We start from the raw sequence: 26,359 nt of genomic DNA, 5'->3' as shown, positions 1-26,359 counted from the left end.
GGTCATTTGTAGAGCGCACTACTCACCCGTAGGGTCTCAAGGCGCTGGGAGGGGGGGGTGCCGCTACTGCTCGAACAGCCAGGTCTTGAGCTTCTTCCTGAAGGAGAGGTGGTCTTGGGTCAGGCGCAGATTGGTGGGAAGAGAGTTCCAGGTCTTGGCGGCCAGGTAGGAGAAGGACCTTCCTCCTGTTGTCTCTCTTCGGATGCGGGGGACGGCGGCGAGGGCGTGGTTGGTTGATCTGAGGAGGCGCTTGGGAGTGTAGAAGTTGATCTGGTTGTTGAGGTAGCTCGGGCCTTGGTCGTGTAGGGCTTTGTGCGCGTGGGTGAGGAGACGGAAGGTGATTCTCTTGTTGACCGGGAGCCAGTGCAGATCTCTCAGGTGTCCGGAGATGTGGCTGCGTCGGGGGATGTCGAGGATGAGTCTCGCCGAGGCGTTCTGGATCCGCTGGAGTCTCTTCTGGAGTTTGGCCGTGGTTCCGGCGTAGAGGGCGTTGCCGTAGTCCAGTCGGCTGGTGACGAGGGCTTGGGTGACCGTCTTCCTCGTCTCGGTGGGGATCCACCGGAAGATCTTACGTAGCATGCGCAGGATGTTGAAGCATGACGAGGAGACGGCGTTGACTTGTCTGGTCATGGAGAGGGAGGAGTCCAGGATGAAGCCCAGGTTGCGTGCGTGGTCCGTCGGTTTGGGCGCGGTGCCCAGGGCGGGGGGCCACCAGGAGTCGTCCCAGGCGGAGGGCGTGGAGCCCAGGATGAGGACCTCCGTCTTGTCTGAGTTCAGTTTCAGGCGGCTGGTCGTCATCCATTCGGCTACGTCTCTCATCCCTTCGTGCAGGTTGGCTCTGGCGGTGGCGGGGTCGTTGGTCAGGGAGAGGATCAGCTGGGTGTCGTCGGCGTAGGAGATTATGTTGAGGTTGTGTTGGCGTGCGATGGCCGCGAGGGGGCTCATGTAGACGTTGAAGAGGGTGGGGCTCAGTGAGGATCCTTGAGGGACGCCGCAGATGACTTTGGTGGCCTCTGACTTGTACGGTGGTAGGCGGACTCTTTGTGTTCTTCCGTCGAGGAAGGAGGTGATCCATTCCAGTGCCTTCTCCTGGATTCCGATGTTGCTGAGGCGCTGTACTAGGGTGCGGTGGCAGACAGTGTCGAAAGCCGCGGAGAGGTCCAGGAGGATGAGGGCCGCTGTTTCTCCGTTGTCCATCAGAGTTCGAAGGTCGTCGGTGGCGGCGATGAGGGCGGTCTCGGTGCTGTGGTTCGCTCGGAAGCCGGACTGTGAGGGGTCGAGGGATCCATTCGTCTCGAGGAAGGCGGCCAGCTGTTTGTTGACGGTCTTCTCGATGACTTTGGCCGGGAACGGGAGGAGCGAGATGGGACGGTAGTTCTTGAGGTCGGTGGGGTCTGCTGTGGGTTTCTTGAGGAGAGCGCTGAGTTCGGCGTGCTTCCAGCTCTCAGGGAAGGTGGCGGAGTCGAAGGAGGTGTTGATGATGTCCCGTAGGTGGGGTGCGAGGACAGCGTCGGCTTTGTTGAAGACGTGGTGAGGGCAGGGGTCAGTCGGAGATCCGGAATGGATGGAGTTCATGGTGCGGATGGTGTCTTCGGTGCTGATCGGGGTCCAGGTGCGGAGGGTGGTGGTGGGTGGCGTCGTTGCGGTTGTGGCTTGCGTTGGTTGGTTGTTGAAGCTGTTGTGTATGTCCGTGATCTTGTTGTGGAAGTAGGACGCGAGGGAGTTGCAGAGTTCTTGCGACGGGGTGATGTCATTGTTTCCGGCGTTGGGGTTGGATAGCTCTTTCACGATGTTGAAGAGTTCCTTGCAGTTGTGTGCGTTGTTGTCCAGCCGGTCCTTGTATGCATTTTTCTTGGTGGCGCGGATCAGTTGGTGGTGCTTCCGGGTGGCGAGCTTGAGGGTGGTCATGTTGTCCGTCGTTGGTTCCCTTCTCCAGGCTTTCTCGAGGGCTCGACAGTTCTTCTTGGAGCTCTTGAGTTCGTCGGTGAACCATGGTGTTTTTCTGCTGCAGGATCTGCTGGGTGGGGTTCTCAGAGGGGCGAGTTCGTCCGCGCAGTCGTTGATCCATTTCGTGAGGTTGTCGGCGGCCTGGCTGGGGTTTGCTGAGTTGGCGGGAGGGTGCTGGCTCAGGGAAGCGGTGAGCTGGTCGGCTGTGATCTTGTTCCAGCATCTTCGAGCAACCTGTTGCTGGTGGTGGTGGATCGTCGTTCTTCTGAAGGTGAAGTGGACGCAGCTGTGGTCCGTCCAGTGGAGTTCTGTGGCGTGGCTGAAGGTGACGTCTTTGCTGGATGAGAAGACGGCGTCGAGTGTGTGTCCGGCGAGGTGGGTGGGGGTGGTCACCAGTTGCTTGAGTCCGAGGTTGTCGAGGTTGTCGAGCAGGCTGATGGTGTTGCGGTCGTTGTTGTTCTCCAGGTGGAAGTTGAGGTCCCCCAGGAGGATGTAGTCGGCGGAGGGGAGAGCGTGCGGGCTGACGAAGTCGGCGATGTCCTCGCTGAATCGTGTGCGTGGTCCCGGGGGTCGGTAGATCAGGGTGCCTCTGAGGGTGGTGGTCGGGTTGGTGTGGATCTGGAAGTGCAGGTGTTCAGCGGTGGTGAGGGTGTCATCGGTGTTGGTAGTGATGCGGATGGTGTCTCTGTGGATGATGGCGATGCCTCCTCCGGTCTGGTTGTCGCGGTCCCTCCGGGTGATCTTGTAGCCCTCTGGGATGGCGATGGCGATGTCTGGGGCTGAGGAGGCGTTCATCCAGGTCTCGGTGATGAAGGCAACGTCGGGGACGGTGGTGTCGAGCAGGTTCCAGAGTTCTACGGCGTGTCTGTGGACGGAGCGGGTGTTGAGCAGGATACACTTGAGGTGGGTGCTGCTGGAGTTCGGCTTGGCGGGTGCAGGGAAGGTCCGGATGCAGGTGAACTTGCAGGCGTGGCAGCTGAAGGGACCGTGGGTGTGCTTCGGGGCGGCTCGGTGACATCCTGGGATGCGGCCGGTGTTGAGTGCGTTGAGGTCGGCGGCGCTGTAGGTTCGTCGGGTCGGCTTCCGTCGGTGAGGGCCAGGGGTCCTGGCACTGGGCGCGGTCCAGGCGCGGACGGGCGCAGACGGGCTTACCTTTGGCGCGCCTTCGGCGCACAATCGGCGCGCCCGCTGCGCGTCAACGCTGCGCGTTCGCACGGTCGCCATTTAAGGCGAAGTGCGCGGGTGGGCGGGGCAGCTGGGAGGCGGGAGCGGGGAGGGATACAGAAGAGAAGAAAGGGGCGGGGCCAAGCGGCGGTGGCGGGAAGGGAGGGTGGAGGGCGGCGGAAAATACGAAGGAATAACAAAACAGGCACAAATCAGCAACAAAACAAGGAGTATGAGGGGGAAAGATACCAGGAACACGGAGAAAACTATACAAGCACAACTGTTGGACAAAACAGGCAAATGCGGAAGAAAAAACAAAAGGAGATGCACGGAGTTTGAGGAGAGAAAACAGGCACAAATGTTAGACAAAACAACCCTACTGCGGGGGCAGCCGGCAGCCGGCAAAACGAGGCAGTCGCGAGGCAGAGGGCGAGCAGGGGCACACACAGCAGCTGGTGGCCGTGCGGCGCGGGGGTGTCCCACAAGTGGGTCACACTCACCTGCGTCGCACGGTCGCCATTTAAGGCCAAGTGCGCGGGTGGGCGGGGCAGCTGGGAGGCGGGAGCGGGGAGGGATACAGAAGAGAAGAAAGGGGCGGGGCCAAGCGGCGGTGGCGGGAAGGGAGGGTGGAGGGCGGCGGAAAATACGAAGGAATAACAAAACAGGCACAAATCAGCAACAAAACAAGGAGTATGAGGGGGAAAGATACCAGGAACACGGAGAAAACTATACAAGCACAACTGTTGGACAAAACAGGCAAATGCGGAAGAAAAAACAAAAGGAGATGCACGGAGTTTGAGGAGAGAAAACAGGCACAAATGTTAGACAAAACAACCCTACTGCGGGGGCAGCCGGCAGCCGGCAAAACGAGGCAGTCGCGAGGCAGAGGGCGAGCAGGGGCACACACAGCAGCTGGTGGCCGTGCGGCGCGGGGGTGTCCCACAAGTGGGTCACGGCTGTAGCAGCAGTCCTGTGGTGGTCCCACCAGTGCACTTGTATTAAAGTGGTTGGACCGCCAGTGCGGTTGTGCACTGATCGCCACTCCATTTCGGCAGTCCTATGGACCGCCGTAGTGGTAATTGATCCCAATTACTTTAACATTTCTTCAAAAGAGGTGCTAAGCCTTTCACAAATGGGAAGAAGACCCCAGGAGACCCCTTCTCCTCTTTGAATGTACACAAGAAACGTTTTTTATCAGCAGGTACTTATTGATGGGACCACAACCTACTCATAAATAAAGGTTTATAAACACATTCCATTTTCCTTCAAAGAAAATGAGCTGCATTTTAAAACAAAAGTTGTTTTATTTAAAAGCAATCACAGACAATGCTGGCCTGTTTACCCCAGCAGGTCATCATGTCTGTGAATGTAGTAATCATAGTGAGTCACAATATACGACCTACCTCATGCATTTTAATGAGGTAGGTCGAATTGCGGCCCACTAGGAATCGGTATTTTGAGAACCAACCTATTTATACATAGGTTGGTTCTCAAAATGCAAATGCAACCAAAACTAAAGATCCATTTTGTACATTCCATTTAAGGAATCACAAATTGTGAATTGATATTTGTCACAATTTACAATTCCTTAAATGGAATCTTTGTAAATGAGGCCCTAAGTAACACCAACATGGACACATTGTTTAATGGTGAGACGTGACAATAGGCAATATGTACATGTTTGAGATTCAGATTTTGATTTTCACAGGCTCAGTTCCTTACTAAGAGGGAGGGGTCAGGCTAAGATCATGTTGGGGTCAAATTTTCATGAGGGTACCTAGCTGAGAAAGAGCCAAACATCTTGCTCAAGACAGGCTTGAGCTTTCAAGGGCTCACCAACCTCTGCAAACTATTCTTCTTATTTTGTTTAGAGCAAATATTATTACTATGAAATCTGTAACCCAATTATTATACCTGCTTGAATAGTCAAATATGTTTTTTAGTATTCTAATGTTTTTTCAACATTTTGTCTGTAAGACCAATGTAGTTTGGAGAAGTCTACCTGACTATGATAATTAATATTCTTATAGCTTTAATTAAAATAACAAGAATCTTGGGGCCATATGTACAAAACATTTTGTGAGGTTGTGAACGGCCCAATTTGCAGAATCAGGACATTACCAACAGCAAAAAAGGTTTTGTAAATGTACAAAAGCTAAATTATGACTTGGTAACTTGTTATCGAATCACAATTTGGGTTTGTAAATCAGCATTTGGAAGGAGCGTGTTTTGGGCATCCCATCCTAATACTGATTCTTGGTGGTAGATGTGAATGTTTTGTGACCAAATTACAGTCACAAAACATTCCTTTTTAACCAACACCTCAGAGGAAATGGTAACCATTTGCAAATGAGAAGTGGTCCCCAATGGATCTCTTCCCCTTTGTAAATGATGATACAACTATTTTATAGAAGCAGGCTTTGGTCCCATGGAGCACAGCCTACTCCTAAACATTTAATTTTACCTTTTGAAACACATCCTGTTTTCCTTTAATGAAAATGAGCTGCATTTACACAAAAATAAATTGCTTTATTAAAAACAATCATAGACTTGGTGGTCTGCTGATGCTAGCAGGTCACCATCCCTGTAATGGCTGCAAAGCCTAATGGAATGTAAACTGTGACCTACCTCAATAATATTCATGAGCTGGGTCTATTTGTGACCCCTCTTACGCAGGTAGTGATAAGGCAGATGTGCAACATTGAGCAGTCTTTTTCTCCCTTTTCTCACTCCACCCCTCCTCATAATTATTGCCTAGGAATAGATAGTCACTAATTGAAGGATATGCCCATATACTTGCTCCTGAACTTCATGCATGAGTGGCACTCATCAGATTAGGGTAAATCTTGTTCCCTGTCCCGTGGATGGTACCTTTAGTTTTTTGGAGCTCTTCCACCAAAAAATATGCCTCCTCCTGAATCCGCTCCTCGATGCTTCTCTTGCCCATTCCAAAATTCCGTAAGGTTGTTAGGGTGAATCGTCGCATTTGCTTCCATTGCTCTCCATTGCTCATTACCACACCTGAATGAGACAAAGGAAATGTTGATTTACAATTATACTTTATGAAGGCAAGACAATGGCACTGGGAGATATAATTACTTATGGTTTTCAGCTACAATATGTTTCTACCTATTCTGTTGGCTAGAGAGTCCAATGGCTTTTTAAATGTTGTATGCTCTACCAATTTCTGACACATTTCTCCTGTTTAAATGTAATGCTGTGAACAGATCTAGACCAGGTACATTATCATTTTTGAAGAGCATAGCAATGTTATACTACTTGTTTGCTTTGTAGATTTCCCTGTTTTGTTCTCCTGAGGTTTTCTGTTAATATTCAAAGTTAATTTGGTTCTGAAGAAGGTGGTGGAACAATTACGGAACCACCAAAACGTGGGTTGACTCCTGGTGTGTCCAGTCTAGGCCAATTCACCAGACGGAAAAAAGAGATTGGACTTCACTGATGTATGGGAGATTTTAATTTTTTCCGGATTGATAGTGTGTAATAGGAGGCTCTATGAGTGTTTGTTGATTTTTGGTGTAAAATATGTTTTGAAACTAGAAAAACGAATGTATAGATTTTGTAGGAACTGGGGTCGCCAGTTCCCCGGGGGTAGCCTGGCACGAGCAGGTAGGCACCCGAAAGCTTAGGTGTTAAGTGACTACACAGCACACACCCACAGAGACAATAAAAGGCACGCAATGACTGACGCCACTCCAGTGTGTTTGATTAAAAATCAAATAACTTTTAGTAAGATTAAGGTTCAGGAGTGGAAAATCTCAGTATCAATTAGTCATTAAATCATTTCATTGGAGGGGAGAAAAGGGAGCAGATCAATAATCAAAGTAGGTAGCATTTGCAGAAAACATTTCCTAGAAGGATTAGCATTTCACTTGTGGGACACCCCCGCGCTGCACGGCCACCAGCTGCTGCGTGTGCCCCTCCGCTGTGCGCTGCCTCGCTGCCTGTTTTGACTTCATTTGTGCTTGCTTTGGTTTCTCTTGTCTTTGCCCGTGTTTTGCGTTCTACTTGTAATTTGTGCTTGTATTTTTGTCTCCCCTAGTCTTTTTGGCCCGTGTTTAGCGTCTTTATCTGGAATTTGTGCTTGTTTCGCCGTCCCCTGTCCTGTTTCCCGCCTCCCTCGCCGCCCCCGCTTCCCGCCACCACTTTCGACCCCGCCCCTTTTTTCCTTGTGTTCCCTCCCCGCTCCCGCCTCCCAGCTGACCCGCCCACCCGCGCACTTGGCCTTAAATGGCGACCGTGCGGCACAGGTAAGTGTGACCCACTTGTGGGACACCCCCGCGCCGCACGGCCACCAGCTGCTGCGTGTGCCCCTCCGCTGTGCGCTGCCTCGCTGCCTGTTTTGACTTCATTTGTGCTTGCTTTGGTTTCTCTTGTCTTTGCCCGTGTTTTGCGTTCTACTTGTAATTTGTGCTTGTATTTTTGTCTCCCCTAGTCTTTTTGGCCCGTGTTTAGCGTCTTTATCTGGAATTTGTGCTTGTTTCGCCGTCCCCTGTCCTGTTTCCCGCCTCCCTCGCCGCCCCCGCTTCCCGCCACCACTTTCGACCCCGCCCCTTTTTTCCTTGTGTTCCCTCCCCGCTCCCGCCTCCCAGCTGACCCGCCCACCCGCGCACTTCGCCTTAAATGGCGCCCGTGCGAACGCGCAGCGTTGACGCGCAGCGGGCGCGCCGATTGTGCGCCGAAGGCGCGCCAAAGGTAAGCCCGTCTGCGCCCGTCCGCGCCTGGACCGCGCCCAGTGCCAGGACCCCTGGCCCCCACCGACGGAAGCCGACCCGACGAACCTACAGCGCCGCCGACCTCATCGCACTCAACACCGGCCACATCCCAGGATGTCACGGAGCCGCCCCGAAGCACACCCACGGACCCTTCAGCTGCCACGCCTGCAAGTTCACCTGCATCCGGACCTTCCCTGCACCCGCCAAGCCGAACTCCAGCAGCACCCACCTCAAGTGTATCCTGCTCAACACCCGCTCCGTCCACAGACACGCCGTAGAACTCTGGAACCTGCTCGACACCACCGCCCCCGACGTTGCCTTCATCACCGAGACCTGGATGAACGCCTCCTCAGCCCCAGACATCGCCATCGCCATCCCAGAGGGCTACAAGATCACCCGGAGGGACCGCGACAACCAGACCGGAGGAGGCATCGCCATCATCCACAGAGACACCATCCGCATCACTACCAACACCGATGACACCCTCACCACCGCTGAACACCTGCACTTCCAGATCCACACCAACCCGAAGACCACCCTCAGAGGCACCCTGATCTACCGACCCCCGGGACCACGCACACGATTCAGCGAGGACATCGCCGACTTCGTCAGCCCGCACGCTCTCCCCTCCGCCGACTACATCCTCCTGGGGGACCTCAACTTCCACCTGGAGAACAACAACGACCGCAACACCATCAGCCTGCTCGACAACCTCGACAACCTCGGACTCAAGCAACTGGTGACCACCCCCACCCACCTCGCCGGACACACACTCGACGCCGTCTTCTCATCCAGCAAAGACGTCACCTTCAGCCACGCAACAGGACTCCACTGGACGGACCACAGCTGCGTCCACTTCACCTTCAGAAGAACGACGATCCACCACCACCAGCAACAGGTTGCTCGAAGAAGCTGGAACAAGATCACAGCCGACCAGCTCACCGCTTCCCTGAGCCAGCACCCTCCCGCCAACTCAGCGAACCCCAGCCAGGCCGCCGACAACCTCACGAAATGGATCAACGACTGCGCGGACGAACTCGCCCCTCTGAGAACCCCACCCAGCAGATCCTGCAGCAGAAAAACACCATGGTTCACCGACGAACTCAAGAGCTCCAAGAAGAACTGTCGAGCCCTCGAGAAAGCCTGGAGAAGGGAACCAACGACGGACAACATGACCACCCTCAAGCTCGCCACCCGGAAACACCACCAACTGATCCGCGCCACCAAGAAAAATGCATACAAGGACCGGCTGGACAACAACGCACACAACTGCAAGGAACTCTTCAACATCGTGAAAGAGCTATCCAACCCCAACGCCGGAAACAATGACATCACCCCGTCGCAAGAACTCTGCAACTCCCTCGCGTCCTACTTCCACAACAAGATCACGGACATACACAACAGCTTCAACAACCAACCAACGCAAGCCACAACCGCAACGACGCCACCCACCACCACCCTCCGCACCTGGACCCCGATCAGCACCGAAGACACCATCCGCACCATGAACTCCATCCATTCCGGATCTCCGACTGACCCCTGCCCTCACCACGTCTTCAACAAAGCCGACGCTGTCCTCGCACCCCACCTGCGGGACATCATCAACACCTCCTTCGACTCCGCCACCTTCCCTGAGAGCTGGAAGCACGCCGAACTCAGCGCTCTCCTCAAGAAACCCACAGCAGACCCCACCGACCTCAAGAACTACCGTCCCATCTCGCTCCTCCCGTTCCCGGCCAAAGTCATCGAGAAGACCGTCAACAAACAGCTGGCCGCCTTCCTCGAGACGAATGGATCCCTCGACCCCTCACAGTCCGGCTTCCGAGCGAACCACAGCACCGAGACCGCCCTCATCGCCGCCACCGACGACCTTCGAACTCTGATGGACAACGGAGAAACAGCGGCCCTCATCCTCCTGGACCTCTCCGCGGCTTTCGACACTGTCTGCCACCGCACCCTAGTACAGCGCCTCAGCAACATCGGAATCCAGGAGAAGGCACTGGAATGGATCACCTCCTTCCTCGACGGAAGAACACAAAGAGTCCGCCTACCACCGTACAAGTCAGAGGCCACCAAAGTCATCTGCGGCGTCCCTCAAGGATCCTCACTGAGCCCCACCCTCTTCAACGTCTACATGAGCCCCCTCGCGACCATCGCACGCCAACACAACCTCAACATAATCTCCTACGCTGACGACACCCAGCTGATCCTCTCCCTGACCAACGACCCCGCCACCGCCAGAGCCAACCTGCACGAAGGGATGAGAGACGTAGCCGAATGGATGACGACCAGCCGCCTGAAACTGAACTCAGACAAGACGGAGGTCCTCATCCTGGGCTCCACGCCCTCCGCCTGGGACGACTCCTGGTGGCCCCCCGCCCTGGGCACCGCACCCAAACCGACGGACCACGCACGCAACCTGGGCTTCATCCTGGACTCCTCCCTCTCCATGACCAGACAAGTCAACGCCGTCTCCTCGTCATGCTTCAACATCCTGCGCATGCTACGTAAGATCTTCCGGTGGATCCCCACCGAGACGAGGAAGACGGTCACCCAAGCCCTCGTCACCAGCCGACTGGACTACGGCAACGCCCTCTACGCCGGAACCACTGCCAAACTCCAGAAGAGACTCCAGCGGATCCAGAACGCCTCGGCGAGACTCATCCTCGACATCCCCCGACGCAGCCACATCTCCGGACACCTGAGAGATCTGCACTGGCTCCCGGTCAACAAGAGAATCACCTTCCGTCTCCTCACCCACGCGCACAAAGCCCTACACGACCAAGGCCCGAGCTACCTCAACAACCGGATCAACTTCTACACTCCCAAGCGACTCCTCAGATCAACCAACCACGCCCTCGCCGCCGTCCCCCGCATCCGAAGAGCGACAACAGGAGGAAGATCCTTCTCCTACCTGGCCGCCAAGACCTGGAACTCACTTCCGACCAATCTGCGCCTGACCCAAGACCACCTCTCCTTCAGGAAGAAGCTCAAGACCTGGCTGTTCGAGCAGTAGCGGCACCCCCCCCCTCCCAGCGCCTTGAGACCCTACGGGTGAGTAGTGCGCTCTACAAATGACCTGATTGATTGATTGATTGATTGATTAGTTAACGGTTTCCTTTGGGAGAATAACCATTTCATTAAATGTAGAACAGTTAATTGACCAAGATAAACCCTTTCAGTAGGTAAGGTTAACTCTTTCACTAGATACCTGTAGGCCTTCAGGAGGCAAAGGGAACCAGGCCTCAGGTGAAAATGTGCATTTTATTGAACATATAAACTTGGCTCATGCATATGAAACCTTTCCTTGTAACACCCTCCTTTTAGAAGTTACTCAACATTCCATTAGGTAGGATCAGACAACCTCTCCTGATGTCGGAATAACCTTTCTTTAGGCAGACACCAGCAGATCACTGCCGTAGCAGGGGTAGAAACCACTTCCCTGCGTAGGAGTAACAGGAGGGTGATTCCTTAATCAATACAATACCTGAGGCACGACTGGACATTGGACTATACCCATTAATCAGGGATGGACATTTCAACACGCAATAGTAAACTCTTCCAGTGCACCTGAAAAACTTTTCCTTAGGTATGGATCAACTTCTCATCAGGCAGGAATAACCTTTCATCTGGCCAGGGTAACCATACATAAGGCTTAGATTAGTTTTTCATTAATATCAGATAAACACTGCATCAGGCAACAAGGAGTATCGCATTAGCGCTGAACATTCCATTAAAGATGGTTCCACAATTCATTAGGCAGTAATAACCATGTCATTCCTCAGCACTAAATTAGGCCAGAATAAACATTTCATTTACCATGGCATTAGGCAGGAACATATAACCCTTCACCCTGCAGGAGTAAAACAGTCCTTTAGGTAAGGTAGACAGGCCATTGAAACTCAGGGCTACATCAACATTTCATTAACCAGGAATGAACATCTTGTTAGACGGCCATCCCCATTTTATCAAAGGTTAGGCAACATCTCATTGTGCAGGGATAAACCATTACCTCCAACCCTGGAAGAACATTTCATTGACAAAAAGTAACCTCTCTGTAATCACTTTGCGCCAGGGTAAACATCTCTTTACTCAGCAGGTGGCATTAACATTTCAAACCACAGTAACAGACCCCTAGCCAGGGGTAACTTTTCTTAGCTGAGAGCCCCACTGTGTCTTTTTGGAGCCCTGGCCCAGTTCACACGGGCCTTCTTTGGCCTAATTAGGGCCACAGGACCCAACAAGTGTTCCCTCGGGGAGGGGTGAACCCAGGGCCTCCTCGGGGCCTTCCGCCCACCTCCCCGGGGGCTTGCTTACTCCTGCGGCAGTCAAGGGGGGCCAATGGGGCCCAGCAACTCTTTCCCCAGGGGAGGGGTGAACTCGGGGCCTTTTCCGGCCTTCCGCCCCTCCTCCCCGAGGTTTACCTGACTCTTCGGGCCACTCCGGGCCCCTTGCGGTGCTCTCTGGCGGGAGGGGCAGGCTCCGGCCCTCCCGCGGGCCTCACACGGCCTGAAGAATCTCCTTTGGCCCCTTCGGGGCTTGCGCCGGTTGGTGGGGGGGGCCTTGCACTCTCTCAGGGCCCTCCGATAATGACAAACTGTTCCCGGGCCTTACACAGCCTCCACGGCCCGGGAACCAATCAGGACACGGCTGGTGAGGGGCTCGACCCCAAGGCCAATCACTGTGCGGCGGGGGCGTGGCTTGACGCACCCCCGTCACGTGAGGCCGGCAGAACGGCTTCCTCAGTTTCAAGCCTAACGCGGCCTGACTGGAATTTCGCGGCGGCCCTCTCCCTGGTCCCGGGGGCCGCCGCAGGGACTCTCCACGTTCAGGCAAGGGCCGCGGCGGTGAATCAGGGCCCTGGGCGCACCGGGTAATAGCGCCTCACACGACAACTCTCCTGGGCCGGGCGTGGCCCACAGCAATGCGGCGGCGGCCCTCTTCTGGCACCTGGGGCCGCCGGGGCACACAACAGCGCTCCGATGTCGCGACTGAGACCTTGGCAAGGCGGCAAGGGCCGCGGCGGTAAGTGCTTCTGCAGCGCCTCGACAGGGGACACACAGCGCTAGGAAGGCCACAGCACTCTTGACAGTGCAGCGCTTGGGGGCAATTTTACAGCGCCTCGGACAGCAGTCTCAGGCAGTCAGCGCTGGGGCAGTCTCCACATGGGGCACAGGAGCCGAGCAGCACTCGGGGATTTTAGCGCTTGGGCACAGCAGGGGGGCTCTTCAGAGCGATAGCGCTTTAGGGGGGCAGACAGTAATTCAGGCCCAGCGTGGCCCAGCGCACAGCAGGGGGACACTTTCCAGACAAGTTCTGTCAGCTGAGGTAAATTAGGCAGTTCAGACAGGACAGGCCACACAACAGTGGCAGGTTAGCGCAGGGACCAAGGTCAGGACAAAGGGGGCAGATGCAGCACAGTCCAGTACCTGGTTGATTCTCCAGCAGTCCAGTCGCAGTTAGACTTTTTCTTCTTGGTGCTTGTTGGATTTTGGCACCCTTGTAAATAGCTGTTTCTGGTTTCTTGAAGGGGGTTTGAGTTGGGGGGCTGCAGGCAGGCTTCTTCTGCAGGTCACTGTAGATGGTCCCTGGGGTCCCCTCTCGCCGGGCCAGATCAGGGGGTTAGTCTAGGACACCTCACCCAGCTTAAGAGGCAGCACCTAAATCCTGTCACTCCCAGTAGCATAGGTTCCTAACTAGGCCCTCCAGCCTAAAACTCCTGCGTGGGTTCCCCAGGTCAGTGATGCCCCAACTGACTAGAAAGTTTCCCTCCCTTTCCTTATATAGCGTCAGTTGGCAGTTGGCAGTGGCAGTTGGTGTCACCTCCCCTATTCTAGAAGGTTCCAGGAGCTTCCCTCATTCTAGCTATGGGCAGGCTGGCATCGCAACATTGTTTAAGGGTTCCAGCCAGCTCCTAGCTACTAGAATGCGCCTGGCAAGACCACGCTGCAGTAGCAGGGGTCAGTGGCAGCCATGTTGAGGGTAGAGGGCACCTGTACCTTAGCATTGTTTTTGACATTACCCAGGGCATTTTAACCTCACAGGGCCTATACAATTACATTACAATGGGGGGACATCCAGAATTAGGGGAGGCAAAAAGCAAAAAATGTCAGTGAAAAGGGCCAAGTCCAACAGATTTAATATCAGATGTACAGTTATACTAAAATGACGTATGAAAACAGTGGTAGAATTGTAAGAAGAAGGAGCAAAGATTGTGTCCGGCTGAGTGGATTACTTCTCCAGTGCTCCCACTCTTCCTCATAACAAAGACACGTTAACGGTGACTCAGGGCAGTGCAGACAGCAGGAGTGCGGGAGCGGCAATCCCAAGCTGGAGAACGGCCCCTGGGAGCAGCGAGTGATGCTGGAGGGTTTTGTTCTTTATGGAGCTCACTGGATCCGGCACAAAAGCTTGTCAGAGGAGCAGAGAAACCGCAGGAGGTACAGCTTGAAGCTCCGCAAGGCCACTTTCGTGAGAGGACAGCTGGCTGATTTGGGGGACGTGCTAAGGGAGGCAATCACAATTGCTGCTGCAAGGTCCGGGATTCACGCATCGATGTCTTGTAGGAACGCTAAATCCTCTAAAGTTAAATTAATGAATGTAGCTGCCACCGCTACCAGTCTGACTGGGACTACTAAGACCAGCATGCACCAGGGGGACCACAAGGAAACTGGGTTGGAGGAGTAAAAAGAAAGGGGGTGAGCCTGGTGATACCATAACCAAGCTAGATATTGCAGGTAAAAGCGCCATTTGAGGGAGCAATATGCTAGTGGCAATTGAAGGCCAGCCTGCAATTTCTGACCTTTTTCCTCTGACAAATCCTAGATCTACAAACCCCCAGGAGTCTGTCTGTTACAGCGACTACTCCCCTAACTTCAGCATTGACATCTGTGTCTGTCATTATCCAAGCCCAGGAAACAGCCTTTACGGAGGGGGATGAGATTAGAAGCCCCATACTATGCGAAAGGGTGAATCATACAGGCACCCCTGAGGAGGAAGTAGGAGGGGGCTGGCTGGAGAAGCAGAATCTCTTTGGGGAGGAATGTCCAGAGAATGACCCTGATGGGCATGGGGGACCTCGGATGTCTCCCTCCTCACAACTAACGGAAGCAGATCATATCTCTGTTGACTCCGGCTTTTTGGGGGCCCCTGGTCCATCTGCTTCACCTGACCGGACTGGGGCTGTGAGAAATTATTTTCTCTAGCCGATCATTCGGACTCCTCAATGCCTGAGTTAGGTTCCTCAACTTCATCGCAGTCCATTTCTTTTAGTAGTAGCTCGACGGATAGATCGGTTATTTCTGATGGGCGGAAAAAGAAATCAGGAGGGTCAAGAGGGAAAAAAAAGGCCCATAGTCGAGGTAAGGAATAGCTGTTAGGGAGTGATAAGGCTTTCAAACACCGGAAAGAGCCAGCGGATAAAGGATCCCCTAGGCTTAGGTGGGATTATTCCGCTGATCAACTTTCGGACAAATGCACCCAGGGCTTGGAGGTGCTGCTACCGGACCCCCGACAGCAAAGGAACCTCCACCGTCCCTAATTTTGGCTACGATTAAGCAAATGCAAGCCAAAGTATGAACTTATAATCAATGGGCCCGACAGGTCTCTAAAAAACTACAAGGTGCAGTCAGAAAAATAAGCAAGACCTGTACTGAAATCTCTGACAGAATGACCAGCATTGAGGCTTGGACCCACGCTCTTGAACAGGCGGTAGCTGAGTTAATGGAAACAATCTCTTTCCAGGACCCTAAGCTCACGGAAATGATGCAGAAGATGGAGGACTATGAAAACAGGCTAAGAAGAAACAATTTAAGGTTACTGGGAATTCCAGAAGGGAGAGAACGAGGGGACCCCAGCGACTATGTTGTTAAACTCTTAAAGGGTGCATTCCCTCAACTTACGGGATGGGATTGGTAAAGGGAAATTCAGAGCACACACTCATTCCCCCTAACGCACAAAAAACGGATGGATAATAATGCTTATCCAAGGGCTATGTTGGTTTATTTTTGATTTTTTTTTTAAACAGAGTATTTTTGGTTTGTCCCACCCTAACGCTAAGTTAGATTTTGACGGTGTTACCTTCTTTGCACGGCCAGATGTCGCCCACGCTACAGTAGAGAGTAGGTGGCGAATAATCAGAAAATAGGTGCTGCAGTGTACCTACAATACCCGGCGAAATTGAAGGTGATGTGGAAGGGGCACACCAGCATCTTTTTCTCGGATATTCAGGTTCAGGAATTTCTTATGGATCAGGAGGGTGGGATCTGACTCAGGGGGAAATGTGCTGAAATACATTTTTTAATCCCAGGTTAAATTGGGGGGACAGAAGGAGTAGGAAAAAAAAGAAATAATAAATAAAAAAAATTAAAAAAGGATGAAATCTGAGAAGGAAAAAAAGGTGGGGAAGAGGAAATGTGTATTCACAAATATATATAAGGCGGTGTTTCACGAGGTAGGTGGAGGGGGCTCAGGGAGGTGGGTTTGTGAGGCCAGACGGAGTCATACAGGCTAGGCTTGGTTGCTCAGTGGAGTGGTGAGGGTGGGGGTTGGGGGGAAATGTGGGGTAGTTTGAGGAAAGAAGGCGAAACGTACCAGTATGAACGACGCAGATGTGGAAAGAGCTATAAAGGCGGGGTGGTGACTCATGGATTTTGGTTTTTTGAAGGGTTCGTGTGTAGGGTGTAGGGGAGAAACTGTAACTTAAGATTAAGATTGATCAGCCAATGATCCGCATCGCATCTATTAATATATGCTGCTTAAATGACCCCAAGTAGAGAGCCAGGACTTATTTGGGTTTAAAACTAGGCCTGGGCGGTGAACTTTGATCTGTTCGTAGAGTTTTTTGCACTTTGCACTCCGCAAAGTTCGCGATGTGCAGTGGAGTTTTTTCCCTGCTAAGCGAGCGGTAAGTTTGCGAGCGCGAGCTGCCGCTCGGGTAGAATTACTACCCAAGTGGCAGGAATACCAGCACATACTGCAGTTCGCACTGCCGTCCGCCATTTTCGGAACTTCGCAGAGTTTTTTTGTAACTTTTCAGAGTTTCGCATAGCAAAACTCTGCGGACTACGCCCAAGCCTGTTTAAAACTTCTAAGGCAGACATTGTCTGCCTCCAGGAGACACATATCGAAGCCTCACAGAAATATATTCTTAACTCCCTGGGCTATAGACTGGTAGCTTGTACCTCACATAGTGTGCGTACTACTTGTGTGGCAATTTTAGCCAGAGGAATCCAGCTGAAATTTTCACAAACAGGGCATGATCCTAGGGGGAAATGTGTAGTTGTAGTTTTTCATTCACCCTGTGGAGGCAAGTTCACCATATATTCAGTGTATGAAAGCGTGCTCGATCATCCCTCCACCCTAACGCAGGTTTCTAAGGAGTTAACGGGTCATCCCCTAAATGTGGTCTTGTGTGGGGTTTTTAATCTCAATCTCCCTGGGAAATTTGATATAGGTGGACGGTTATATACTGGGAGGAAGCTGAAGGTGTATCAAATCCTTAAAGGGGTATGTAAGGATCAAGGCTTGGTCGATATATGGCATAAAAAGAATCAGATATCCGATGGGTACACATTCTTTTCAGCTCCACAAGGCACACATGCCTGTCTTGATGACTTGTTTGTGTCCAACAAGGTGATCACGACCTGCCAGATCAAACGATACCCCCGGTTCCTCTCAGACCACAATCCTTTTGTCTTATAGCTGTAGGGTATATGGGGGAAGCAGGTTAACCCATAGAGTTTTGAATGTGCGCTTTTAACTAACAAGGAGTATTGCGAGTATATCAGTAGGTGGATTCCAACTTTCTTCAAGGAGCATAATGGCAGTGCATCTGTCCGTATGGTGTGGGATACTATTAAGACCTGCCTAAGGGGGAGACCTTAAAATTCTAATTGAATAAGGGTAAGCAAGATAGGCTAATGATTCAGGCTAAACAAGATAATCTAGTAAAGGCTGAGGAAGACTTAGCGAAGACCATACAACAAGCGGGGGATATGTGGAAAGCACATACTAAGGTAGTATTTGCAAGGACTGACCTGGAGGCAATTTTTGCAGACAGGGCAGCTGCTAAGCATATTGCCTGGAAGGAAAGATCTTACGAGTGCAGCGATCAGGTAGGGCACCATCTGGCAGTAAGAGGCAGGCAGAGGTGTACAGATAGTGAGATCTGAGAAATCCGTGATCCAGATCTTGGGGAGGTTACTGATCCCAATGAAATTCGAGAAGCATTTGTATTATGGCATTTGTTTTATAAAAACTTGTACTCAGACAGAAAACAGGTATGTTCTGAATGAATTAGAAGGTATCTAGAAGCAGTACCTGCAAGCAAACTATCCCTAGAGGAGCGAAAAGCTCCAGAAGAAGAGTTAACGTGGGTTGAGATACTGCTAGCTATCACTTACCTCCCCCCTGGTAAAGTGGCTGGTGCGGGCGCAATTCCTTCAGAATTTTACAAAACCTTTGCTATCCAGCTGAAAGACCACATGGTGCACTTTTTAACCATATATTTAATGGATCTACACCCCTGATTCATGGTCGGTGGCAAAAATGGCAGGTTTTTTGAAGAAGGACAAATCTCCTGCTGAGCTTGGCTCTTATAGACTGATAACGCGGATAAATGCTGATTCAAAGATTGACTCCAAGATGCTGGCAGTCCAACTAGCTCAGGTCATTTAAGAATTGGTTACTCAGCAACAAGATGATTTCATCACAGGTAGGGACACCACGACCATATCCAAGAGTGATAAAACTTTTTGAAGCCGCGGAAGGGATAGGAGACCCTATGGCTCTGATTTCGCTAGATGCTGAAAAAGCATTTGATAGGGTCTCTGTCAGTTCCTCTGGAAGGCAATGTATGCAAGGGACTTTGGTCCTGGTTTTGTGCATGGAATTAAGGCCTTATATTACAACCCTAATGCTAGAGACTGTATTTCAGGTAGCCTGATAGGAGAAGTGTTGATTACTCGAGGTACTCAACAGGGATGCCCTTGCTCCCCACTCTTGTTTGCATTGTATATTGATCCCTTTTTAAGGAAAATAGCGTAAAATACTGTTATCCCACCAATAATTATGCATGGCCACAAGACCAAGATCCTGGCTTATGCTGATGATGTGGCAATCCTAACAACTAATCTGGAGGTTGCTATCAAGGCAATAGAGGCAAAGGCTGCTATATTTGGGAGCATGTTAGAAATGGGATCTTTGGTTGGCTAGGGCATGAGCCAAAGTCTGGCAGAAACCACCACTCTAGTCAGGATAAGGGAGTTACACTCCTAAAATCACCCCTGCTCACCCCCTTGGTAGCTTGGCACGAGCAGTCAGGCTTATCTTAGAGGCAGTGTGTAAAGCGTTTGCACATAACAAACAGTAATTCAGTGTAAGCACTACAAGAGGACACCACATCAGTTTAGAAAAATATCCAATATTTTTATATACTTAAGACAAGACCAAAAACAATAAAAGTCCACAATAGAGTACTTAAAAATCTTTAGTTATCAAAATACGCTTGAAAAACAGTCCTTGATTTTTATAGCTCTGACCGGGGCTATCATGGCATCGTGAGCAAACAAATCCAAACAGTTCTGGCTGACCGCAGCATCGGAGGTCAGCTACGGTGTCGGGAAGACCCGCAAACAGTATCTTTTAGAAATGCAGGGCTTTGGTGACCTTTCGTTGAGCTTCCGAAAGCACAGCACCTGCAGGCGTCGGTTCAGGAGGCCGGTGCAGGAGTCGTCGGGCCCTCAAAGTCACACACGTTGCAGATCGATCTCCTGTCTGTTGGAGTCAAGAGCGCTGGCATCGGCAAGCATCAGGTGCTATGGTGCGAAGTGCAGTGGTGTGGCATACGGTGCCCTCAGGTTGCGGAGCGAGCAGCGGCTGGGTGGCGGCATCGGATGGCTTCGTCGGTGAGACAAGGGTCATGGTGCGAGGTGAATGTGGTGCCCGTCGCGGGGTTGGCAGGTCACGGTGCAAGCAGCTGCGTCGTCGTTGCTGAAGCGCTGTCGTCAGCTGATGAACTGGAGTCAATGGCGCTGGCATCGGTAGGCCACGGCAGTGGTGTCAGATGAGGGTTGTGCGTCGTGTAACTTTATGAGCGGTGCCCTCGAACCATGGTGCAAGCAGCAGCGTTGATTTCGGCATGGAGCAGCGGCGTTGGGGATATCAAGGCATCATCGTGAAGCAAGGCGGTGCGGTGCCCACAGATCAGGGTGCGAGCAGCGGCTCGATGGGGGCATCACCAGGGTCACGTTGCGTCATTGCGCCGGTGCCCTCTGCAGTGCCTTCAAGACACAGAGTTGGCAGCGACGTCGTAGACATCATCAGGTTGCTTTTTTTCTGCTACAGCACAAAAAAAACAGTCTCTAGTGCTGAGGGCACAAGAGCCTTAAGTCTTTGCTGCTCCTGAGACTTCTTGAACAGGAGGCAAGCTCTACCTCAAGCCCTTGGAGAAACTCACAAAATAGATTGCAGAAAGTTCAATCCAGTCCTTTCACTGCCCAAGACAGAATCAGCCCGTGCAGGGCAACACAGCAAAGCACACAGCAATGTGGTAATTCCTCCTCAGAACTTCTCTAGCTCTTCTCCTTGACAGTCTTCTTTGTACAAAAGAGTTCTAAAGTTCAGGGGTCTGGTCCCCAATATTTATATCCAAAAATCCTTTGATCCTTTAGGCAGAGAGTGTCTGTGGCCGGCCAGAAACAGTTCTGCCTTCGCTGGTGTGACTTCTTGGCAGGTGGTGAAGACGGCATTGTCTGAGGCAGACCAGACCCTTTGAGGTGCAAGGAAATCTCCTCCCCCTTCCCTCATTGCAGCCCAGGTCCATTCAGTCCTTTCCTGACCCACCTAGACTAAACATGCCAATCATGGAAACACCAATCCATAACACATTTTACCACAGGAGCACTTGCACTGTACCACTGATCAGCAGTGAGAAAAGTGTGCAGAAACACTAAGCCAGCAAAAACAGAGTCAGAACCGGGAGGTCAGAAAGCAAAAACTCAGGGGAAACAAGCCGAAAGATGCCAAGTCTGACACATGTCCCCTCCAGCTGAAAGTAGAGAGAACTACCTACTCTACTGGGAGTTCTCTTCACTAAGGCGGAAGAACCTGGACAGACCATCTGCATTAGCGTGTTCCATGCCAGGAAGGTGTTCACCCGTAAAGACCTTCCCTGTAGGGAGATGGGCCACCTCTGCAGTTTTGGATTCTAACCCCTCATTTGCATCACCCATCTGAGGGGCCTGTGGTCTATCTTAACCCAGAAGTGAGTACCAAACAGGTATTGTCTCAGCTTCTTCAGTGCCCAGACCACAGCAAAAGCTTCCCTTTCTATGGCACTCCACCTTTGTTCCCTGGGGAGTAGTCTCCGGCTATGGAACACTACAGGCTGGTCTAGACCCTCTTCATTCAGTTGTGAGAGCACTGCTCCCACTCCATGCTCTGAAGCGTCAGTCTGCATGACAAATTCCTTGGAGAAGTCGGGTGCCTTGAGCATGGGTACCCTGCACCTGGCAGCCTTCAGGGCATCAAAAGCCTTCTGGCAGGACTCAGTCCAGATCACCTTCTTGGGCTGCTTCCTGGAAGTCAGCTCTGTCAAGAGGGCAACAAGGTGCCATAATCCTTAACAAATCTTCTGTAGTACCAGGTGAGTCCTAAGAAGGCCTTCATCTCTGTCTGTGTCTTGGGGGGCTCCCAAGCCAGAATGGTGTCAATCTTGGGTTGTAGGTGCGCCACCTGGCCGCTTCCTACCTTGTGTCCCAAGTACACCACTGAACCCTGCCCGATCTGTCACTTACTGGCCTTGATCATGAGGCATGCCCTCTGCAGCGCCTTCAACACTTCACAGAGGTGCCGCAAGTGTCCTTCCCATCTGGAACTGAACACTGCAATGTCTTCCAGGTAGGCGGCACAGAAATCCTCCAGCACAGCCAACACCTGGTTGACCAACCTCTGAAAGGTGGCAGGGGCATTCTTCAACCCAAAGGGAATCACCCAGAACTGTTAATGTCCTTCCGGGGTTGAAAATGCTGACCTCTCCTTGGCCCATCGGTTAAGGCAATCAGCCAGTAACCCGACGTTAAATCAAATGTGCTGAGGAACTTGGCAGCTCCCAACCGATCAATGAGCTCATCAACTCTGGGGATGGGGTGCATCAGTCCTGATGATGGCATTGAGCTGATGGTAGTCCACACAAAGCCACAGTTCTGGAGAGGCACTTTGGGACCAAGGCCCCTCGTCTGGTCCAAGGTCTGGTCCAAGGACTGTTGGAAGGCTTGATCACCCCTAATGCCAACATCTTAGAGACCTCCTATTTAAAGATGGCCTTGACCCGGTCCGTCAACGTGTAAATCGTGTGCTTCACAGGGGGGCTGTCACCAGTGTCTACGTAATGGGTACACCGGTGAGTAACACCTGGGGTCAGAGAGAACAATGGGGCAAACCATCCTAACAACTGGTGACAATCGCTCTGCTGTTCTGGGCTCAGTGTAGGGGAGAGGATCACACCTTCCACTGACCCATCGTGCTCCTTGGTAGACAGAAGGTCAGGGAGAGGTTCACTCTATTCTTCCATCCCATCATCTGTCGCCAAGAGCATGCTCACTTTGGACCTCTCCAAGTGGGGTTTGAGGCAGTTCACGTGGAGGACCCTCACAGGGTTCCTGGGAGCCCGCAAATCCACCAGTTAGGTAACATCACTTTTGCCCTCCACCACATCAAACGGCCCAGTCCACTTGTCCTGCAAGGCAAAAGGTTCCACTTGGGCCATGACCCACACTTTTTGCCCAGGTTAAAATTTGACCAGAGTGGCATTCTTGATATACCACTTCTTCATTTCTTCCTGGCTTACTTCCAGGTTCGCCTGAGCAAGTCTCCTGAAGCTGGCAGTTTGGTTTCTGAAGGCCAGCATGTAACAAAACACATCCTGGGGAGTTTTCCTAGGAGCTGCCTCCTACCCTTTCTTCACCAAACTCAGAGGTCCTCTCACAGGGTAACCATACAGAAGCTCAAAGGGACTGAACCCAAGAGACTTCTGTGGTACCTCCCTTTACGCAAAGAGAAGGCACTGCAAAAGGACGTCCCACTTACGCCTCACAAGTTCTGTTAGACCCTTAATCATACCCTTCAAGGTCTGGTTGAATCTCTCCACCAGACAATTACCTTGTGGGTGGTAGGAGGTGGTGAACTTGTAGGTTACACCACACTCCTTCCACAGGGATGTCATATACTTGGATATGAATTTGGTCCCTCTGTCATAAACCACCTCTCTGGGGAACCCTACTCGGGAAAAGATCCCCATTAACGCCCGGCCCACCACAGGTGCCGTCGTTGTCCTGAGAGGTATGGCCTCCTCTGGGTACCAGGTGGCATGGTCCACCAAGACCAGGATGTACCTGTTGCCCATGGCTGTTTTGGGATCCAGTGGCCCCACAATGTCCATCCCTACCCTTTCAAAGGGCATTCCAGCAACTGTAAAAGGCTGGAGAGGATCTTTGACCTTCCTACTACTCTTACCACTTGCCTGGCAAGTTTGGCAAGACCTGCAATGTCCATCTGACTGCCTTCGCATTTGGTGCTAGAAGAAGTGGGTGACAAGCCTGTCAAAGGTTTTGTACTGCCGCAAATGTCCTGCCAAAGGCACGTCATGAGCCAGACCCAGTAGGAAGGTCCTGAAGCGCTGGAGTACCACCAGCACACGGGCTGACCCAGGCTCAGTGACCTTAGGCTCGCTGTACAGGAAATCATTCTCGCAGTAGATCCAATGTAGTCCGGACTGATCACCAGCTGCCTGATCTGCAGCCTGCCACCGCAGACCCTCCAGAGAAGGGCACTCCTGTTGCTCCTTGCAGGATTCCTTCCTGGTGGGACCCCCTCCTTGCTACCAAAGGGTCAGCGCAGAGATGTCCCCCAGTTCAGCTACTTGCTCCCCTGTAGGCTCGGGCGTCCACCTCAAGGTCCGGATCCTCCTGGTCCGTGGGAACTTTAGTGGCCAGTTTCCCATGCCCCTGCCCTTTCTCTTGGCAGGTACCTGGGTCACTGTTTCAGGCTCCAAGTCCTCTTGATCACCCTCTCTGGCCGCCATTGACCGACTGGACACGCATGCCCACTCTGGCAACCCCAGCATCTCCAAGTGAGACCTGAGCTCAACTTCCTTCCATAAGGACTGCTCCAGGTCGTCACCTAGCAGACAATCTACAGGCATGGAAGGGCTCACAACCACCCTCAAGGGACCTGAGACCCCCTCCACTCGAAGAGAACCGGCGCCACCAGACACTGGCGCTCTGAGTTGTCTACAGCAATTACTTGGTGGAATGCCCCTGGGACTTCCTGCTTTTCAGAGACCAGGTGACACCAGACTGAGGTCACCCTGGCTCCAGTATCTCTGAGAGCCTCTACCCTTTTCCCATTGTTGGTCACCCAGGTGCTGTATTTCTTTGTGTTGGTGGGCACCTGGTTTCCTGGAACCATCTCACTGTCCCCTAGTGAGGTGAGGGTCATTTCTCCGGGACCCCCACCCTCCTGTGGGTACTCTTCCTCCCCAATTGCTACACTAGCCAACACCTTAGACTGCCCACCGGTGGGTGGCTGTGCCCCCTTTGAACACCTGGTCACATGCAAAACACTTGCTGGGTCCGGGCTCAGCAGGCTTTCCTGACAAGACCCCTTGTTTATCATCTCTGGGGGATGGGAACTTTTACCCTGGGTGTTAGTTTGGGGCCCTTTAGAGAACTCCTGTGCTTTACCCTTGTCCCCCCCACTTTTCTGCTGCAGACCCTGCCCACATTTGGCTGAGTCTCTCCCAAACGCTTTCTTGTGGACCTGGGTACTCACCCAGCGGTCCGCCTCTATAGAAAGCTTCCTGGGGTCAGTCAGCTTACTATCGACTAGGTGCTGATGCAGACCTGCAAAAAGCATAGACTAAACAAGTGCTCCCATGCAATCAAATTGTAGAGCCCCTGATAATCCGTCACTTTACTGCCCCTCACCCAGCCATCCAATGACCTGCAGAACGAATCTACACATTCCAACTAAGTGTTGGCATCAGACTTTTTACTGGACCTAAACTGATCCCTGTACTTCTGAGAAGTGAGTCCATACCTGGTTAGGAGAGTGTCCTTCATTTCAGCATAGGTGAGGTTCAGCCCCTTACCCAAAGCTATCAGGGTTTCCCTAGCTTCTTTCGGAAAGAGAGGCCACAATATTGCCCCCAGTTCCTTTCAGGGACCCCATTCATATGAATAGCCACCTCAGACCCTTGATACCCCCTTTGTATGTCATCCCCCTTCTGGTACTCTTTATCTGCATTCTTGAGAATTTGCACAATCCTATTGGCCGGCACTGAAGAGTTGCTGCCACCAACCGTGCAGGATTTGGTTTTCAATTCCAGCTCCTTGTGCCCATGCTCATGGTCTAATACCATGCTCTTTGACTCCATCTTGAGCCTCTCAAGCTCTATCTCATGCCTCCTAGCTTCCCGTCTGTCCTCCAGCTCCTCATGGGCCAAACCACTGTTATCTTTCCTGGAGGGATCCCCCCCTCCCAAAAGCGCATCCACCCTAGGAATAGGCTCCTCTGCCTCTCCACTAAGAATGCCAGATTACTCGCTGGCATGTCTGGCTGCTACCCAGGCCCTCAGTGCCTTTTGTAGCTCCTCCTTCCTAGTGAGGCCTCTGACTTGGACTTTTAGGTTTTTGCAAATCGCTTTCAACTCCTTCACGTTGTAGGATTCTATACTATCCTCCTTAAAGCCAATTTCCATGAATGCAACTGATGATGCTCTTGATTCAGGCATGATGAAGGAGGAAGTTCAAGCTGGCAAGGTCAAAAATAGGCCAAAAACAACAGTATGTGGTACGTAGCGTAGTAGTGCACACCAATCACTGTAAGTCAATTGCAAGCGCAAGTCCTATCCTCACCACTGACAACCAATGTTAGAAATTGGATTTTTGGTTGACTAGGGAATGAGCCAAAGTTGGGCAGAAACCACCACTATAGTCAGGATAAGGGAGTTACACTCTTAAAATAACCCCTGCTCACCCCTTTGGTAGCTTGGCACGAGCAGTCAGGCTTATCTTAGAGGCAGTGTGTAAAGCGTTTGCACATAACCATAACAGTAATACAGTGTAAGCACTACAAGAGGACATCACACCAGTTTAGAAAAATATCCAATATTTTTATATACTAAAGACACGAACAACAATGATAAAAGTCCACAATACAGTACTTAAAAATCTTCAGTAATCAAAACACGCTTGAAAAACAGTTCCTTGATGTTGATAGCTCAGTCCGGGGCTATCACGGCGTCGTGAGCAAACAAATCCAAACAGTTCTGACTGACCGCGGTGTCGTGGACCACCTACGGTGTCGGAAAGACCCGCAAACAGTATCTTTTAGAAATGCAGGGTGTCGCAACCTCTTGTTGAGCTTCCGAAAGCACGGCGTCCGCAGGCATCGGTTTTCGAGGTCGATGCAGCAGTCTTCGGGCCCAGGAAGCCACATGCATTGCAGATCGATCT

General features: G+C 52.0%; 1 protein-coding gene across 1 annotated transcript in view; it reads right to left on the bottom strand.

Moving 5' to 3' along the window:
* LOC144781704 (cytochrome P450 2C5-like) overlaps window positions 1-26,359 on the bottom strand; it is an 852,328-nt gene that overhangs the window by 605,173 nt on the left and 220,796 nt on the right. Inside the window, exon 3 of the mRNA XM_078660680.1 lies at window positions 5,983-6,132. Coding sequence (XP_078516806.1) covers window positions 5,983-6,132 — 150 coding nt within the window. The remainder of the gene's footprint in view (window positions 1-5,982; window positions 6,133-26,359) is intronic.

This window comes from Lissotriton helveticus, chromosome 9, assembly GCF_964261635.1.
Source record: "Lissotriton helveticus chromosome 9, aLisHel1.1, whole genome shotgun sequence".
Classification (NCBI taxonomy): domain Eukaryota; kingdom Metazoa; phylum Chordata; class Amphibia; order Caudata; family Salamandridae; genus Lissotriton; species Lissotriton helveticus.
Note: the sequence above shows the minus strand (reverse complement) of the source record. Positions and strands in the feature narration are given on the sequence as shown.